The sequence below is a fragment of the Myodes glareolus genome, chromosome 1 (assembly GCF_982192425.1).
Source record: "Myodes glareolus chromosome 1, mMyoGla1.1, whole genome shotgun sequence".
NCBI classification, from domain to species: Eukaryota; Metazoa; Chordata; class Mammalia; order Rodentia; family Cricetidae; genus Myodes; species Myodes glareolus.
The window spans coordinates 69348508-69367342 of record NC_142026.1 but is presented as its reverse complement, the minus strand read 5'-3'; the positions used below and the strand labels follow the sequence as shown (position 1 = coordinate 69367342).

Genomic DNA, 18835 nt, shown 5'->3' with positions numbered 1-18835 from the left:
AGATGCCTCTGGTTGTTTTCTCCCTCATATCTACAATGAAGTCCTTCTCCTCAACCATACCTAGGAGTGATCACATCCTCATTTTTTTTTTTTGTTTCATTCATCTGGTGCTAAAACCCAGACATGGCATAGATGAGATCTCTTCCATGGGACTCAGCTTCTCTGAACCAAGCTTCTGATCTGACTCCTCTAAGGCAAGTACATATCACTTGTTTCTGCTGGCTTCTGCCACAACTATATTTGACTCCAAATCCTAGATAGAGTCTGCCTCTTTAGCTGCTTCTTGCCTCCACCTGCTCTAACCATTTGCCTTTCCTTGCCTATTTGTGTTAGTAAAGTGTCAGGCTGGAGAGATGGCTCAGAGGTTAAGAGCACAGGCTGCTCTTCCAGAGGTCCTGAGTTTAATTCCCAGCAACCACATGGTAGCTCACTGTACAATCATCTGTAATGAGATCTAGTGCCCTGTTCTGATGTGCAGGCAGAACACAGTAAAGTAAGTGCCCTCTCTCTAGTCCTGGAATTACCTATGCCCTCTGGGGTGCCCAACATGTGGGCATCTCAAGCCTCCTAAACCCCAAGGTCCCACAATGTGGGCAACTCCTCTATTTACTATGACATTCCTCTCTCCCTTCTTGAATTTGACCAACATTCCACCCTTCCTGCCCCCACCCCAACAATGATGCCCCAATTTCAGCAGGAAGTAGTCATAGAAGAGACTATATTACTCCTTTATCATCAACAAAGGGTTGGAGTGTTAGGTCTCAAAAGAACCTGGACAAGTCTCACTCAGTACCTGTGGTTCCTCCAGCACTTCTCACCCCCACCTTTACCCTAAACCTCTCCCTCCCAGGGGCAGGGCTTCTTCTTCCCTTTCCCCAGTCTGATCCCTATATAATCAGCCAGTTTGGACATGCAGTCTCTTGGTGTTTTTGGTCTCTGGGTTCCAAGTGCTCTTTGTTCCCTCTCTCTTCCCTTCCTCTCTTGCAGCACCCCACCTCCTTTCATGACCCAGTTCACTCTGGACCCTTCCAGGTGCCTCTGGCTGAAATCTCCCCCATATTTACAAGAAGCCTTCTCCACCACACCTAGAAGCAGTCATATCCTCATTTTTTCATTCAGTGAGTAGCAGCAGAGAGAAGCATCAGATAGATAACATCATCAAACTGAGTTCAGAACATCCTGGAGAGGCAACTGAAGTAGCCTGACTGGAAGAGCAATGGAAAGGTAACACCATCAAACCGGAGGTTTACAAACATCCCCAAAACTCAACTAGGGAGTGCCCTGCTGAAACCATTATGCTTGAAATTTCTAACTGAAAAATTCAGAAGAGCAGAGTACTCTCCATGGATACTTTCTGTCTCTCATTCCCATATATGCACATTTTATATCATGGGATAAACACTAATAATGTAGACCGGAAATATTTTACCTTCTGTCTTTTTTGTTTTTCCCTTGTTGTTTTATTTGTTTTGGTTTCTGAGACAGGGTCTTACTATGCACCCCTGCCTGGCCTAGAACTCATCATGTAGACCAGGTTGGCCTCCAACTCAACAAAGATCTTCTGGCATCTGCCTCTGGAGTGCTGGGATTAAAGGCGTGCACCACCACACCTAGTGATACAATATTTTTATTGTTGTTTGTTTTCTTTTTGTTTTTTGAGACAGGGTTTTTCTGTAACCTTGGCTGTCCTGGAACTTGCTCTGTAGATCAGACTGTCTTCGAACTCACAGAGATCCACCTGCCTCTGCCTCCCGAGTGCTGGGATTAAAAGCATGCACCATCTCCACTCTGAAACCATGTTCTTAATACCTTTACCCTCTTGCTGTTTCTCTCTCTCACCATTACAGACCTAGGAGTACAGCCTGCACCAGGATAGGGCTTTAGAGGAGACATGACATAAACATGCTTGGCCTGAAGTCAAAGGCCATCTTGGCTGTTCTGTCAAGCCCACATCTAAGTGAGCTAAAACAGCACACAGATGGCCAGCAAGATAACAGTGTTTAAAAACACTTGCTGCCAAGCCTAACAACCTGAGTTAAATCCCTAGAATCTACATAATGGAAGGAGAGAACTCAACTCCCCCCAAGTTGTCCTGACCTCCACACATGCCTCCCTATAAACAAATAAAAAAGTAAATATTTAAAAAAAAATCTACATTTTAAGGACTGGAGAGATGGCTCAGAGGTTAAGAACACTGACTGCTTTTCCAGAGGTCCTGAGTTCAATTTCCAACAACCGCATGGTGACTCACAACCATCTGGTGCCCTTTTCTAGCATGTAGGCATATATGCTAGCAGAACACTGTATACATAAAAAAATAAATCTTTAAAAAAAAAAACCTGCATTTTGCCAGGAGGTGGTGGTGCATACCTTTAATCCCAGCACTCGGGAGGCAGAGGCAGGTGAATGAATGTCTTTAAATTCGAGGCCAGATTAGTCTACAGAGTGAGTTCCAGGACAGTCAAGGTTGTTACATGGAGAAACCCTGTCTTGGAAAAACAAAACAAAACAAAAACTGAATTTTAAAAAATTGTATTAAAAAATAGAACGTGACAATTTACCAATATAAGGTACATTAGAGTCACTCTTGGCTACGTATGGATGAGTAGATTCTGCTTCAGAAAAACAACAACCAAAAACAAAGGTGGGTCACTTGCCAGTGATGGAAGTTAACTGAAACATATATATGAACATTTGGTAAATACTTACTGTATATACAGGCACCATCCTATGGGCTGTGGCTATAGCTCTGTGGTAGAGGGTTTGCCTAGCATGCATAAGGCTCTGGATGTCATCCCCAGGACTCAAAATAAGTTAATAAATAAAGATACCACGCATGATCCTGGAGGAACAACTCCCTTCCTGGCCTCCTAGACCCGATTGGGAGAGTCAGCCTCCAACAAAATGAATACTCAGATGACTGAAAAAAATCAAGTATACTTCCAAAGTAGAGGTTCTGGATAGGGCTTGGAAATCAGTCATTAGGGTCCTGCTATGAAACAGACTAAATCCCTCACCCCAAGCCGTGACTACAGCACTCCATCCCTTAAAGTTGGGGCAAAATGGGCTTAGAGAGATGAACCCAGATCAGCAGGGCCTGCAAACAAATCCTGAAGATCTAGAGTTAAGATCTTCAAACACCCCTAGACCGGAGTGCCCAGAGCTCCTGCGGGCTTTACTGGTGGCGGTGATGAAAATGGAACTCAAGACCTTTTGCACACTTGAACAAGTGCTCTACCACCGAGCCATGCCTCGCACTGGTAGATTCTAAGCAGGCATTCCACCACTGAGATTCATCCCCAGCCAATGTTATTCTTCACCCCAATATTCTAGTTGAGTGTGAGGGTGGGACTTGATTCCATTTGCCATCACCACCTCAGTAACAAACATTCCTCCTATCATTTCCCAGTACCGCTGAGCCACCCTGCCATGTGGTCCCAATTTACAGCGAAGGCAACTGAGCAGCCAGTGAGTGCACCTGTGTTGTGTGAACTGTTTCTGGAGAGAGGTGACCAAACATCCACTCACTTCAGTTAGGGCACGTGGCCGTTTGAATGGAACTGGCCCTCATAATCTCTCATAGGGAATGGCACTATTAGGAGGTGTGGCTTTGTTGAACTGGGTATGGCCTTGTTGATGGAAGCTTGTCACTGTGGGGGTGGGCTTTCAGGTTTCCTATGCTCAGAATACTGCCCAGTGAGTCACTCAACTTCCTGTCGCCTGCAAGATGTAGCACTCTCAGCCCTAGCAACACATCTACCTGAACACCTCCATGTTCCCCATCATGATGATAATGGACTGAACCTCTGAAACTGTAAGCGAGCCATCCCAATCAAATGTTTTCCTTTATAAGAGTTTCTGTGATCATGGTGTCTCTTCACAATGAAAACCCTTACTAAAACAGGGTACCACCAACAAAAACAAAGGATTCCACAAAAATAAAAAAAAAGTAGAAGCTTGATAAAGCCATGAGTTTAACTGAAGCATGAGAAAATTATGCTGCTAACTTGAGGAAAATCTTTCTCTTTTAACCAAGCAACCTGTTAACTGTGTATAAATCCTCTAGGAGGAGAGTAGCCTCATAAAGCACTCCTCCCCACCCCGTTTCCTTGGCAGAATCTCCTGGTAATCATAGCTGCTGAGACAGTTTGAGGGCAATGGCCATGTTCTGCCCAGAGGACAGAACGCCACAATTCTCTGCTTTGAAGTCCTTTTCCTATAACAAGTGTGCCTCCCACACATGGGAAGCCAGCTTTGGTTGGGCATGCTGTTTGGCTGCAGGAACAATAAAAGGCCCAGAGCAGTGGGAATGCTCAGCTTGTCTGCCATGAAGTCTACAAAGAAGGAGACAAAACTGTGCTGGAGGAACAAGAGAGATGCCTGTCATTGATTTATTCTGTTTTTAATTTTTTTATTACATCTACTAATCTCTTGTGTGGGTGTATGCTGAACCATCTCACCAAACCCATTTTGCTTGTTTGCATGTCTCTAAGATGTTTTTATTATTGTGGGGAGGAATGCATATTCAACAGCATACATGTGGCAATCAGAGAACCATTTTGGGATAGATATATCTTTCCATCTCACACAGGATGAGTCCAACTAGGAAGGAGTCAATGAATGAGGGGGGCTGACAATCCAGACTGACGGCACAAAGCTGCCAGGAATCTCTCCGAGTGAGGTGGAAGCAAAGGCCAACGAGGGCAGAGGTGGGCTTCTATGGTATTTTAGTTTCCTGTGGCTGGTGGCTTGGAACAACAGCATTTTATTCTCTCAGAGTTCTGAAAGCCAAAAGTTCAAAAATCAAGGTATTGTAGGATCCTGTGCCCCATGGAGGCTGTAGGAAAGGATCTTTTCATACTAATTTCAACTTCTGGTGGTTGGTGGCACAGTCCTTTAATCCCAGCACTCAGGAGAGAGAGGCAAGCAGATCTGTGATTTGGAGGTTAGCCTGGTCTTCATAGTGAGCTCCAGCACAACCAAGGCTACATAAAGAGACCCTATCAAAACAAAAACAAAACAAAACACTAAACCATCTTCTGGTGGCTCCAGATATTCCTTAGTTTGTTGGCTGCATCACTCCAGTCTCTGCTTCTATGGCCACATGGCCTTTGCTCATCCACTCCTTCCTCCTCTTCTCCCCATCTCCTTCTTACTACTAAAATTCCCTCCAAGGGGAAGATGTAAGCTGTGTCTACTCAGTCTGCAATGTTCCAACGGCAAACCAAGGCTCACTCCACCGAACCGAACTTCACTCTGTGGAACCAGTGTGAGTTACTGGGTTTCCTTACAAGGCACAGGTGATGGGTTACTTACAGAGGTGTCGCTACTCTGCTCTCAACATCCCCCACCTGAAAAGTCTTTATCCAGCAGAGAGGATGCTTTCCACATAGCCATAGCTGCATAGACGGAGCCTCCCTCCCCTAGTCTTCCTGGCTTATGGAGTCTTATAGACCTCATGCAATTAAGGCAGAGCTGCATACAACTACTTATGTGAGATCTTATGACTTCCCAACTCTGCATAATGGAGTGTAAACAGTCAAGTCTAGAATGTATAATATTTCTACAAGGGGCTGAGCTCACTCCCCAAATGGTGATTTCTTGGCTCTGAGGATGACCAAGCACAATATCTCCTCCTCCCCAACCCCTTTTCAAGGGATGGTGGTGCTGGGGACCTAACAATTTCTTACTTGGTAGGCAAAGGTTTTGCCTCTTACAAAGGCTGTCATTGGATTTAAGGCCCATCTCAGTAATCCAGACTGATTTCATCATGAGATCCTTACATACATCCTAGTTCAAACAGGTTACATTCACAGTCTGAATATTAGAATAGGAACAGAACTTTCTGGGGAAGGGGAGCACTATTCCACCTACCTTGACAGCAAATGATAGTCAGGCCCGAGTGGAGAGTGATGATGGATTTCTCATGAATGCAAGGCCAAGTTTGGGACTCAGTAGGCCTGGACTGGTCTCTACCAGGGAGATGGACTTATCCAATACCCACACATTTCAAACCAGGTGAAAATCAGCTTAATGACTTAACAAACACCCCTGGTATCATCAGCAAGAGCCATGAGGAGCCATCATAAGATAGAAAACTGTAGGAAGAAGGCAGGAATGTAGCCCTATCCACAGATAAACTACCCAACTGCCCCAACACCTTTCATGAGGGGGGTGTAAAAGGCCCCCAGACCTTAGCACAACTGATTTCATAATGGGAAAACCATTCAAGTCATAAAACTCAGCATACAGACAGTACCACCTGCCAAACCAGAAACAAAGACTTAATCCGTCAAAGTCCATAGGTCCTGGAAAGTCTCAAAATGTACTAACCTTGCTCTTTGGCTTCTGTAGTTCTGCTTCTGGGTAACTGTTCTTGTTAACTGAAGTGTGTCAACCCAGGATATAGCTTTTGTGCTTAAAAGCTCACCCTGAGAAAGGCTTGGGGCTACACTGGGATCCCAAACACACAGTGTTTAGTCACCAGCCGGCTAATAAAGACTTCTGTTGGCTTAAATTTGTGCCCAAGAACTCTTCTCTGATAGATACCGCACAAGAGTTGGGAGGCCGAGGCAGATGAATCCCTGTGAGTTTGAGGCCAACCCGGTCTACAGAGCAAGTTCTAGGACAGCCAAGGCTGCACAGAGAAACCCTGTCTTGAGAAACTATTCACAACCATAAGTAACAAGTAACTCCAGTCCAGAGAATCGAGCACCCTTTCTGGCCTCCTTGGACCCCCATGAACACACACTTGACTTACATGCAAAAAAAAAAAAAAAAAAAAAAAGAAAGAAAAGAAAAGAAAAGAAATATAAGGATACTTCAATCCCATCTTTTGAGAGGCAGAGATAGGCAGATCTGAGTTCAAGGCCAATCAGGTCTACACAGCAATTTGCAAGCTAACCACAGCTACATAATGAGACTTTGTCTGAAAATATTAATAATAAGTCTAACTACTTTAGTTGTTGTTTGAAATAGAATCTCCTGTGGCCCAAACTGACCTTAAACTCACTACATGGTGGAGGTTGGCCCTGAACTCTTGGTCCTCCTGCTTCTACTTCCCAAATACTGAGGTGGCAGGTGTGCCCTACCACACCTGGCTTGAGCAAAGAGAATTTTACCTGTGCAAATCAACTTCTGAAGTATTTCTCTTAACCTATGGGCCATATTCAGGAGCCCCTCACCTACCCTCTGCCACCTAGTATGTACTTCTCATGAGATCTCTAAAAATATCCACTATCAACCACTGTGGTGCAAGGAGAGCTTTCAAAGTAGGGTTGACACCCCATCGCACCCTGCCCCCAACAACAACCACAACATGGGCTCAGCTTAAAATTTGCAGCTCATTAGACTGGCTCATTAAGTAGGATTCCTAACATTCCCTCTTTCCCCTCCCTCCGCACACATTATGTGTGCAATGAAATCAAGAGAAGGAAATCTTATCCCACCAGACTCCCTAAGAAGGTTCAGGGAGCTACTGGCTCCCACACCTGACCTGTTTACAGAAACCCTTTTAGGAGTAGGTGGGGAAAAGGATAGAGACCTGTATGGGGTGGTTAACTTGTTTCTATTTGATGACTATTTCCCATTCTATCCTTAGGCCAAAAATGCAGACAGAGGTCAGCCTAGTTAAAAGAACATACCTGAGCCTGGCAGGGGTGGCATACGCCTTTAATGCCAGCACCAGGAAGGAAAAGGCAGGTGCATCTCTGTGAGTTCGAGGCCAACCTAGTCTACAGAGTGACTTCCAGGACGGCCAGGGGGTACACAGCAAAACCCTGGCTCACCGGGCGGTGGTGGCGCACGCCTTTAATCCCAGCACTCGGGAGGCAGAGGCAGGCGGATCTCTGAGAGTTCAAGGCCAGCCTGGTCTACAAGAGCTAGTTCCAGTCTTGAAAAATCAAACAAAAACAAACAACAACAACCAAAAAAAACCCTGTCTCGAAAAAGCAAAACAACAAAAAATATCCCTGGGGACGGGGAGTGAGTCTACAAGCAATGAGTCCCCATTATAAGCACCACGTCGTTAGTCGTTGGGTGTCACCCGAGAGATCCCAGGGGCTGACAATCTCACCACCCTCCAGAACACCCCTCTATGTAACCCTCCCCTGGATGGGGTCACACAGCTGCCGATTGGCGGCCAAGTGTCGTGTCCGGGATTGGACCTGAAAAAAAATCCCCGGAAAAGAGAAGTCAGAGTAATAAGACGGAAGTGGTCCCATACCGGAAGCCTGGAACACGCAGAGCACGGCTCGCCCGGAGGGTAAAGGGTGGGGCCGGTGCTTGCAAACCCGGATCAGTGGTTACCACCGAATCCGACCCTACTATTTTGGCGAGAAATACTGAGCCGAGATGGCTGCCTTAGCTAGGAACCCACGGTCCATGGCGCCTTGGCTTCGCAGCCTGTTTGCTGTGAGCGTGAAATGGACGTCTGCCCTTTTTAGATATGGCGGCGTTCGTTTCGCGGACGTTTCTGCGCATGTGCACCGACTCAAAAGCTTGGCAATTACCTCAGACTTCCGCCAGAAGACGGTCGTGGCTCTGTTTCTAAAAGTGCACATGCTCTGTGCGGCTCAAAGGGCACGGCTCATTCTAACTCCAGATTGGTCCATGAGCACGTTTGTTCCTTTGCGCATGCGTCCCTGCCTCTGACCCGGAAGTTTTCGCTTCACTTAAAAGCGCCGGCCCGCTGCGCGCGGCCTCTTCCTGTCTGTGCTAGGACGGCGCGTGGTCCACGCCGAGCGACCGAGAAGCCCGGTCTGCACCCTCAGGTGAGGCTGCGAGGGGACTGGAGTTCCAAAAAGATGACCTTGTGTGTTCTGAGGGACATTTGGGGACCACAGGCGGAACCGAGGCCTGGGCCTTCCCGTTTGGACTTCACCTCTTCCCCCATCGGAAAAGTGCCCAGGAAACTCGGGCGGGCCGGGTTACTTTTCGTCTCCAGTTTGCACAGTATTAACTCCGAACTTTTCGAACCTTTACCACTCGGGGCCCTAGGGGAATCACTTGGATTCTAGGGTTATATAGCAATCCGAAATCTAGTTTCGCGATGATCATTTTGCTCGGTACACATTTTCTTCTCGATAATATCCCCTAGCTTCTCCAAAGAGTCAGGCAAGGATTGAAACATTGGTATTGATTATCCCTCTGGGTTTATACTGTGGCTCTTATTCCTTTATTTTACTGATGGAAGTCTGAAAACAGTTCGTTGCTTTATAAATGTACGGGATAGGTGCCGATATCTGCATGGCTTCTTGAGCTATCCTACTGGGTTCCGTGTGCCAGCTGTTAGGCATGGTGACTGGGACTTAACCCTTGGATTCCGGAGTAAAGAGCAGGCTCTTCCTACAGCTCTGGTTTTCCTAGGTTTGGAGAGATGGTCAAAGCTTTCTGGGTCCCCTTTTAACTTCTCGGTTTTCCACAAAGTGGGGGAAATGTGACTGTTCTAGGAAGGCTGAGCAATAACGGTTTCTTGTCATCCTGTCCCCAGAATGACTGAGTGGGAGACAGCCACACCTGCCGTGGCAGAGACCCCAGACATCAAGCTCTTCGGAAAATGGAGCACTGATGATGTGCAAATCAACGATATTTCTCTGCAGGTAAAGGAACTCGGTGGTCTTGGCTTTGGATTGGGAGCAGATGTGGAGTCTTCCAGGTCAGAAAAAGACATGACACCTAGGTTGAAATCAGTTTGTGTTTACAATTAGGTAGAAGAACAATAAGTGGACGGCCACATCTATGCCTTATTACAACCTGTACCACCATTTGTCACAATGTGTTGCAGTTTTTTTTTTTTTATTATTTCTGAGTCCATTGGCTTTGAGACAGGATCTCAGGTATGTGACCCTGGCTGGCTTGGAACTCTTAAAGATCCTCTTGCCTCTTCCCCAAGTGCTGTGACTAAAGGCATATGTTACTACATCTGGCTTGTTATCATTTTGCATTCATATATTCAGTTGGCAGGTATCCTCTGTTGAAGAGACCGCTTTAGCCAACTGAGCAATGTTGGCATCCTTGTCAAAGTCAGTTGGTTAGCTGGGCGTGGTGGTGCATACCTGTATTGCTGCACACAGGCTGCGGCAAAAGGATTTGAAGTGCCAGGCCAGTTGGAGCTCCATAGTGAGGAGTCCCCTACTCTCCCCTCCCCCAAAATGTCAGTTGTCTTACGGGGGGGTGTGTACTGTTGAGTGGCTGTGCTGTATGGCCTTTGCACTCATGCCTCTTTTGAGACAGTCTCATTGTTCAGGCTGGCCTGAAAGCCCTCATCTAGTGGAAAGAGCTGGTGATCTCCTGCATTCTGCCTACATGCGGGGCGGGGATTTAAGGCATATATCACCACACCAAGTTTTACACACTGCTGGAAATTGAACCCAGAGTTTTGTACGTACAAGACAAGCCCTCTACTGGCTTCAGCTACATCCTTAGGCCCAGTTGTCCCTTTTGTTCAAAGAAATTAAAATGTTTGTTAACTTCTAAAGATGCCACAGAATGAGCCTGTGTGGTGGCTCTACTTGTAAAGACAGTTACTACTAAGCCTGACAATATAGATTAAACCCTTGGACTCCACAGGCAGGAGGAGAGAACTGACAGCTGTAAATTGTCCTTCAGCTTTCACAATCACAGCATAAACTAAATAAAGGAGAAACGTAAAGTGTATTCAGGCTTGTTGGCGGGTCTTTGTGAGTTGGTTTGGGGAGGTCTGCAATCTTAACTTTTGCTATGTTGTTGGGGATTGAACTCCGGGGGTTCACATGCTGGTCCAACTACCACCTAAATGCAACGTATGCCTACCCAGGAAGTGCTTAGGTAAGAGGTAAGACTGTAAGTGTATTTTGATTCACAGGTCACACTGAATCTCTTTTTTTTCTTATTTTGAAAGAGACACAGCCTTACTATGTAGGTGTAGCCTGGAATTGCGCCATGTGGCCCAGAATAATCTACCAAGTGCTGATAGCTGTCAAGTGTCCTATAGTGCACAGGACAGACAGCCTTCCCCCCTCACTGAGGATTGTTTGCTCCAAAGTATCAAAATTAGCTTAAGCCGGTGGTACATGTCTTTAAAGCCCAACGCTCAGGAGATCTCTGCGTTTGAGACCAGCTTGAACTGCATAGTGGATTTCAGGCCAGCCAGGGCTACACAGACTATATCCAAAAAGGAGGGGTGGGGTGCTTTTATTTGTTTTGGGTAAAATGTCCATAAATGATTCTGTTTTCTGTGTCTTAGTATTTTGTCTGCATGTGTGTTTGTGAGGGAGTCAGAACTGGAGTTAGTTGTGAGCTGTCGTGTATGCTGAGAATTGAACCTGGGTCTTAGAAGAGCAGCCAATACTCTTAAATGCTGAGACATCTCTCCAGCCTCCATAGTGTACTTGTACAAAACTAAAATCAAGTTCCTTTCATATTAAAAGAAATTCTCTTTCTCTCTCTTTCTCTCTTTTGGAGGCAAGGCTCACTGTGTAAGAAGCTGGTTTTGAGCTGCTAGGGATCCTCTTGGCTCCTGAGTGTTGGGATATAGAGGTGTGTGCGCAGCCGGGCAGCACTCTTCCGTGTGTGTGTGTGTGTGTGTGTGTGTGTGTGTGTGTGTGTGTGTGTGTGTGTGTGTGACCTGTTTGGTTCTGTTTCTCAAGGCTCACATTCCCAACCTGCTGGTGGCATGCCATGAGCCACTTCTCAGTCTCCTTTGATGCCTACCTGGGGGCTGGTCCCACCGCTGACTCTCCCTTCATCCTTACTTTGCCACCCAGGATTACATTGCTGTGAAGGAGAAGTATGCCAAGTACCTGCCCCACAGTGCGGGACGGTATGCTGCCAAGCGCTTCCGCAAAGCCCAGTGCCCCATTGTGGAGCGCCTCACTAACTCCATGATGATGCACGGCCGCAACAACGGCAAGAAGCTTATGACTGTACGAATTGTCAAGCATGCCTTTGAGATCATCCACCTGCTCACTGGTGAGGTAAGACTGCCCTTGATTCATGCAAAACTTCATGGTACACATGCCAGATTCATCACCTGTGACACTGCCACCTTGTTTTGGGGGAAGTTGGGGATGAATGGCAGACTCATGGCCCACTTTTCTGCCAGAACCCTCTGCAGGTCCTGGTGAATGCCATCATCAACAGTGGCCCCCGGGAAGACTCAACACGCATTGGGCGAGCCGGAACAGTGAGACGGCAGGCTGTGGATGTGTCGCCACTGCGCAGAGTGAATCAGGTGTGTCAGGCTTGTGGAGGGCTGGGGCAGGAACCACCAGCATGAGTGGGTGGAGTTCTCTCTTGCATGTTTTACCCAGAGCCTCACTTCCTCCAGGAAACATTCCTGGATTTCTGCCTTGTAATGGGGCAGGTAGAGCCCCAGCCTTCCTAGGTTTAGGTTTGGGGTGTTGTTGTGTTTTTTTATATATATATAAAACCTTGATCCATTTATGAGCCTGTTGAGTGGTGGCACATTTCTGTAGTTGTAGCTACTTGAGAGGACAAGATGGATTGCTTGATGCCTGAGCACCATGAAGTCAAGAGCACCTCACACTTTGCTGCTAGTTCTTAAGCCTTTTAGTAAGGGCCATGTTTTCTTTGCCCTCTGTGATCAGCATCTGGTAGAATGTCCGCTCCCTTGTATCTCATATCTGGGTGACAGCATATAGTGAAAGGCTGGTATCTGTAGAACTGGGTCCCAGATCACTGGGAGGACCGGAACCCTTTTGTGATCTGAGCCCTGTCTGTCTTCTAGGCCATCTGGCTGCTGTGCACAGGAGCTCGTGAGGCTGCTTTCCGGAACATCAAAACCATTGCTGAGTGCCTTGCAGATGAGCTCATCAATGCTGCCAAGGTGGGCACACAGGGTGGGTTGGACATCTGGGTGTTTATCCAGCATTCAGAGCTAATCACCTGTCCTTTGCAGGGCTCCTCCAACTCCTATGCCATCAAGAAGAAAGATGAACTGGAGCGTGTGGCCAAGTCTAACCGCTGATTTCCCAGCTGCTGCCTAATAAACTGTGCCCTTTGGGAAAGTTTCACCTGCCTGTGTGCTTGTCTGTCATTGAGGGGGTAGGGTAGGTGGCCTCCCATGGCCATAAGGGATGCTCGCCTTCCTGATAATGGTGTTTACCTGTGGAAATCGGATTTCCCTGGCACCACTCAGGACTACTGCTGGTCACAGTGTAAGCCCAGTGCTGAAACGACCCAGCAAGTACTGAGGGTGCATGGGGCCCATTGCTCCTACCTGACAGGTGTTAGTTCGTTAGTTTGATGGGGAAAGGCTGGGGTGCTCAGATCAAGAATGTGTGCACACCATTTTGAGGTTGTGTTTCAGATAATCCATGTGTCTGGTCAAGGTATGGTGGGTCTATTTGCTCACTCCCTTAGCATCATTTATGTACGGGCTTCTCATATCTCCGGTAGCCCAACTGGAGCATTGGCAGAGAGGCCTGTGGCCTTCGACCATGAACTTCCAGCCACCCCAGCATCCCATATAGATCAGACTTGGTGTTCATCCTAGTAGGAGGAGCCTGGGGGTGGGGTGAGCAGCCAGACGGGTTAGGCTGGTACGTGGGAACCTGAAGAGGGCTGGCCCAAGGTCATGTGGCCTCCAGGGAGGGGCATTTGACAAGCTACTAGCAGACAAGCCAGAATTGGGGTCAGAACAGGAGGGACTTGCTAGGATACTCAACAGGGACGGGCATCAACAGGTAGGTGTCCTGTAGACTGGCCAGTCATTTCAGTGGGGTTTGGTCTCACTCTGGGTTTCTTACTGCTCTGGAATCTGGTGGTCTTCAACCTTAGTGTTGAGACCCTTTAATTTTGCTACTGTTAGGAGTTGTAAGTCTTCCTGTGGTCTTTGGTAACCCTTGTTAATGGCATGTGACCCACAGGTTGAGAACCACTGTCCTGGAGTCATACATTGTTTCCTGTAGTATTTTGGTTTGGTGTTGCATCTCCCCTAAGGACATGGCTCCTCCAGAACATTAAAACTGCTTTAGTTGGTTAAGCTAGTTTGTCTCTAGACTTTTGGGGACAGTGGATTCCACCAAGGACTCTTGTCTCCTAGAACCTACTCTTATAACTTTATTATCCCTGCTCTTCCCTGAAATCTTGTCGGCCCGCCTCAGCCTCCAGGTACAATCTGGATGCCTTGTCCTCGGCCGCCCTGGCTCCGCCGCCACCGAACCTCCCAGGGCTCGAGCCCAGGTTCCCCAGGTACCGTGTCTGCACCCACGACCCCTAGCAGAGGTGAAGAAGAGGACGCAGAAGAGGAGGGCGATGGCACCCCAGCCGACAGCCCCATCCTGCCCCCCGCGTCTCCCATGGAATGCCTTATCTGCGTGTCGCCCTTCGACGGAATTTTCAAACTGCCAAAACGCCTGGACTGCGGTCACGTCTTCTGTCTTGAGTGCCTGGCACGCCTGTCGCTGGCTACGGCGGGTGGCGGAGATGCAGTGGCTTGCCCTATGTGCCGTGCGCCCACACGCTTGGCCCCGCGCCGGGGGCTTCCCGCTCTACCCACACAGCCAGGTCTGCTGCCTCGCGACGCACGCGCGCCACCACCACGCCAAGGCTCCGTGCGCTTCGATCGCCGCCGTGGGCTCCTGTACCTGCGGCCACCGCCGCCTTCTCCTGGGCCACGCAAGAGCCGCACAGTGCGTGCCCCACCGCCTCCACCCCCACTGCGCCTTGGCCGCCCGCTGTCTCGTCGCCTGTCCCTGAGCAGCCCCACATGGGCCTTCAACGCGGCAGTGGCGCTGGCCGTGCTGGTGGCTGCAGGCCTCGTTGTCTCTGGTGTCTACATCTTCTTCCTCATCCCTCATGTCACCACCTCCGGCCTTGCACGGCCTCAGGTCGTAGCTCTGGGCCCTGATCCTAGCTTCTGGCAACCACCACGGCCCACACCAATAACACCCTGGACCCACATCTGGATACCGCGCCCCACAAAGCCTGACCTGGACCTGGATGATACCCTGCCAGAGGCTACCAAGGACACGCCAGAGCTTGAGGAAGCTGCCAAGGAACCAGTAGAGTCGCAGGGGACCCTGGATACACCTCCTACACCACCTCATCAAACTCCGAAGACAGAGACTGACCTTGGCTGGAACCTGCAGGCACGGGATGATGGGAAAATGGTGTAACTACAGTAATAAATGCCTCAGTGCTACAGGCCCGGTCTCCCTCCCTGAAGATATCTGTGTCATCCTGGAGGGCATTAACAGAATACATTTCTCCAGATTGGGGACTGGAAAGACACGAATTCTCTCAAACTACTGTAATCGTTCTACAAGAATCCTCTGAGAATGTCTCTTTCCCATGGCCATCTAACTGAAGGTACCCTGGTCAATGACGACTACTTATGAACCATATGCCTGTGTAGGTCTAGTTGGGGTACCCCTGATTCTCATCTCTGTGGAAGTCCAGGTGGCCTCTCCCCTAATGACATCTATACAGGGCTGTGAAGGTACCTTAGCCTTCACCTTGACAGGATGCCGTTAGAAGCACTTCATCATCTCCTCAGCCCGCTGAGGGAGAGAGACATTCCTGGTCAGCTCTGGGGATGAAGGATCTGGCCCACTCATGCTTTGGACTCACCACAGTGGGGTTGGGGCTCCCATCTTTGGAATACAAAACTGTTTACTGTTCTGATTATGCATCTTGCTGCCCACAGTCAGTCTGTAAATTTCAGTGCCTGCGCACCTGATCAGGACTGTGACTTGAAGGGACAGGGGTGGCCTGGCTAGGGTTAGAGATGGCTGTGACTTCTGAAAACTGGTTCCCATTTGGAAAGTAAAACCCAAACTGGTCTGGGAGTCTCGATGTCTCCCCCAGACTTTGGTTTCTGGGACCTACTCAATACCTTGTGGAATAGTTGTGGTCATCATGACTTGGAGAGCCAAGGCCTCCCTGTGGCTCAGACAGAAACATTCAAAGCAGGAGGTCCTGGTCCTCCCTAGATAATATGAGAGATGCTGGTCCTGTCCTCGCTTGAACCCTTTTATCCCCCATTTTTTCCCTTCTCTGGGGCTCCACCAACTCTGCCCAGGCTTCCCTCTGTGCCTCAGCTGAAGTCGAAGCCTTTCCGGTGTCTATGGAAGGTGGCTCCTTGTCTTCCAAAAGACTTCTTGGCTTAGACACAGAGTAGAAGGAAGGCAACTCTTCTCTGCATAGGCTGACCACAGACCTCTGAAACCCCATGGCCTGCTTTTCATCACCTGGCATGAGACGATGTGTGTTAAGGGTGAGCAGCATTTTCCAGAATGAAATGTGACTTCTGTGTATCTGGAGGCCTCTGTGTGGTTTATTTACATGTGTGTCCTCAGCACCAGGCATCGGCTGATAAAGAATGCTTGCCCAGGGAAGTGACAACATCAGGGATGACCAAGAGGCAGCCTGGGAATGCCCATGGGCACCATAGGCTTGCAAGCTCACAGCTGACAGGGGCCCTAGCATGTCTGTGGGAGCAACTCAGCAGCTGCTTCCAGGTAGGAAGCCAGAGGAAGAACATCAGGGAACCTGAGGGTGTGTCTTCCCAGACCAGTTCTTGGCTCACACCTGGTGCCAACGTCACCCACAGGGACTGGGATCAATGCAGTGGGTCACTGAGAACCACTGCCCAGCTTTACGGGCTGGTCCAGTGGGGGTAGAGTGGCTGTTCTGCTTTAGTTTCCTCTGGCTACTGTAAAACTTACCCCTAACACCATGTCTTAGAACCATACACATTACCTCATATTTCTGCGTCCAGAAACCTAAGACCTTGTCATGGGGCTAAAACTGAAGTGCCAAACGAAGTGTGGCGGCACAGAACTATAATCCCAGCTATGCAGGGAGTTTGAGGACAGCCCAGTTATGTGAGATTCTGTCGCAAAATAAAAATTAATAATCAATCAATAAACTTAGGGAGCTGACAGTTCCAGGTCCTTCTGAAGACTCTGAATCTATTTCCTTAGATTTCTAGCTATTAGGATTGCCTTCCTTGGCTTGTGGTTTCCTCAAAGTCAACAATACAACATCTATAAATTTCTCTGACCCTCTAGCTATCTTCTTTCACTTATCAGGATATTAGGAGCAAGTAGGGGGGTGGTCCTGGAACTCTCACTCTATAGACCAGGTTGGCCTCGAATTCACAGAAATCCACCTGCCTATGCCTCCCAAGTGCTGGAGTTAAAGGCATGCACCACCACCACCCATCCTGAATTTTAAAAAATTGTTATTATTGATTTATGTGTATGTGTCTGTATGTGCCCAAGAAGGTGAGAGAAGGTAGAGTTCCAGGCAGTTATGAGCTGCCTGATGTGGGTGCTGGGAATGGAACTTGGGTCCTCTGCAAGAACAACATGTGCTCTTAAGCACTGAACCATTTCTCCAGCCTCTGAAAAAATATATATTTTAGAGACAGGGTTTCTCTGTGTAACCCTGGTTATTCTAGAACTCTGTAGCCCAGGCTGACCTTGAGATACACCTGCTTCTGCCTTACAAGTGCTGGGATTAAAGGCATGCACTACCACCGCCCAGCTTCTGAATTTTATTTTCTTTTTCTTTTTTTTTTAATTTATTTTTTATGTACGTTGGTGTTTTGCCATGAGTGTTGGGTCTCCTGGAAGTAGAATTACAGACAGTTGTGAGCTGCCATGTGGTGGCTGGGAATTGAACCCGGGTCCTCTGGAAGAGCAGTCAGTGCTCTTAACCACTGAGCCATCTCCCCAGCCCCCCCCCTTTTTTTATTTTTTTATGATTTATTTATCTTTTTATTTTTATGTGCATTGGTGTGAAGGTGTCAGATCCCCTGGAACTGGATTTTCAGAGAGTTGTGAGCTGCCATGTGGGTGCTGGGAATTGAACCCGGGTCCTCTGGAAGAGCAGCCAGTGCTCTTAACCTCTGAGCCATTTCTCCAGTCCCCTAAATTTTATTTTTAAAGACAGTTTTTCATTTAGTTTTCCAGGCTGGCCTTGTTGAACTTGAAGCCCTTCCCTTCCTGCCTCAGCCGTTTGAGCAGCTGGGGTTACAGGCCTGTGCCTCCAGTCACAGCCTCCCATTTTTAGATCCTTCATCACAGACTCAAAGTCTCTTCTGCCACATAAGGTATAGGCCAGGGATTAAGATGTGAATGTTTTTGGAAACCGCTATTCAACCCACTGAGTGGGGAATGGGGTCTCAGAGATAGGCTGCCCTCAGCCCTTCCTTCCTCCATCCCAACCTGGGTGAGTAGGGGTAAGCAAGAGTAGACTTGGTTCGGATGTGTCGGAAGGGAGTCTTTGGATGGCAATACACAGGGGAGGGGGAGAAAAATCTCAGCCTGATGGTGGTCCGTGAAAGCTGCCTTAACGAAGAGACCCAGGGCTGGCTCAGAGATGGTTCAGCAGTTAAGAGTACTGGCTGCTCTTCTAGAAGTCCCGAGTTCAATTTCCACCAACAACATGGTGGCTCACAATGATTATTGTAGGATCTGATGCCCTCTTGTGGCGTGCAGGCAAATATATGGACAGAGTACTCATACAACAAATACATAAAAATCTTATTTTTTTTTTTAAAGAAAGAGACCCAACAGGTGGATCTGCATTTGCATTTGGAGTAGCCTATGCAAAGGCAAGTGGACAATGTGAAAGGTGGTAGAAGCTGAGGGCCCTTCATTTCCAGTCCTAATACTGCCCCTTAAATGCTACTGCAGCATCTTCACCCATGTTCATCCCAGAGCTGGAAACCTGCGGTCGTCTCTCCTCCGCCAAGAGGAGGCAGGTGTCAAAACCCAGAGGTTGCCCAGCATCTGCTAATGACTATCTTGGTGCTTCCCTACCTACTACTGCCTACAAGGGGCTTCAAGAAACCTCACAGTAAGCCAAGCAAGGTGTCCAATGC

General features: G+C 48.2%; 2 protein-coding genes and 1 long non-coding RNA gene across 4 annotated transcripts; 2 read left to right on the top strand and 1 right to left on the bottom strand.

Annotated features, from left to right (window-relative positions):
- Positions 1 to 4386: 4386 nt before the first annotated feature.
- On the bottom strand, positions 4387 to 8468 carry LOC125395996 (uncharacterized). Of its 2 annotated transcripts, XR_007230690.3 has the most exons (3): positions 8225 to 8460; positions 5875 to 6098; positions 4387 to 5000 (listed from the first exon to the last, which is right to left on the bottom strand). It is a non-coding gene; the product is annotated as an uncharacterized LOC125395996 (long non-coding RNA). The 2 variants fall into 2 exon arrangements; XR_015002787.2 differs by lacking the exon at positions 5875 to 6098 and having other exon boundaries at positions 8225 to 8468.
- A 155-nt stretch (positions 8469 to 8623) lies between these two features.
- Positions 8624 to 13013, top strand: Rps5 (ribosomal protein S5). The gene is made up of 6 exons (XM_048427761.3): positions 8624 to 8771; positions 9491 to 9599; positions 11745 to 11954; positions 12083 to 12211; positions 12728 to 12826; positions 12899 to 13013. Exons 2-6 carry the CDS (start codon positions 9492 to 9494, stop codon positions 12965 to 12967), a joined length of 615 nt encoding a protein of 204 aa, XP_048283718.1. The 5' UTR covers positions 8624 to 8771; position 9491; the 3' UTR covers positions 12968 to 13013.
- Positions 13014 to 13387: 374 nt separating this feature from the next.
- Positions 13388 to 16259, top strand: Rnf225 (ring finger protein 225). Its single transcript, XM_085692143.2, has 2 exons — positions 13388 to 13685; positions 14106 to 16259. Exon 2 carries the CDS (start codon positions 14124 to 14126, stop codon positions 15117 to 15119), a length of 996 nt encoding a protein of 331 aa, XP_085548269.2. The 5' UTR covers positions 13388 to 13685; positions 14106 to 14123; the 3' UTR covers positions 15120 to 16259.
- The last annotated feature ends 2576 nt before the right edge of the window (positions 16260 to 18835 follow it).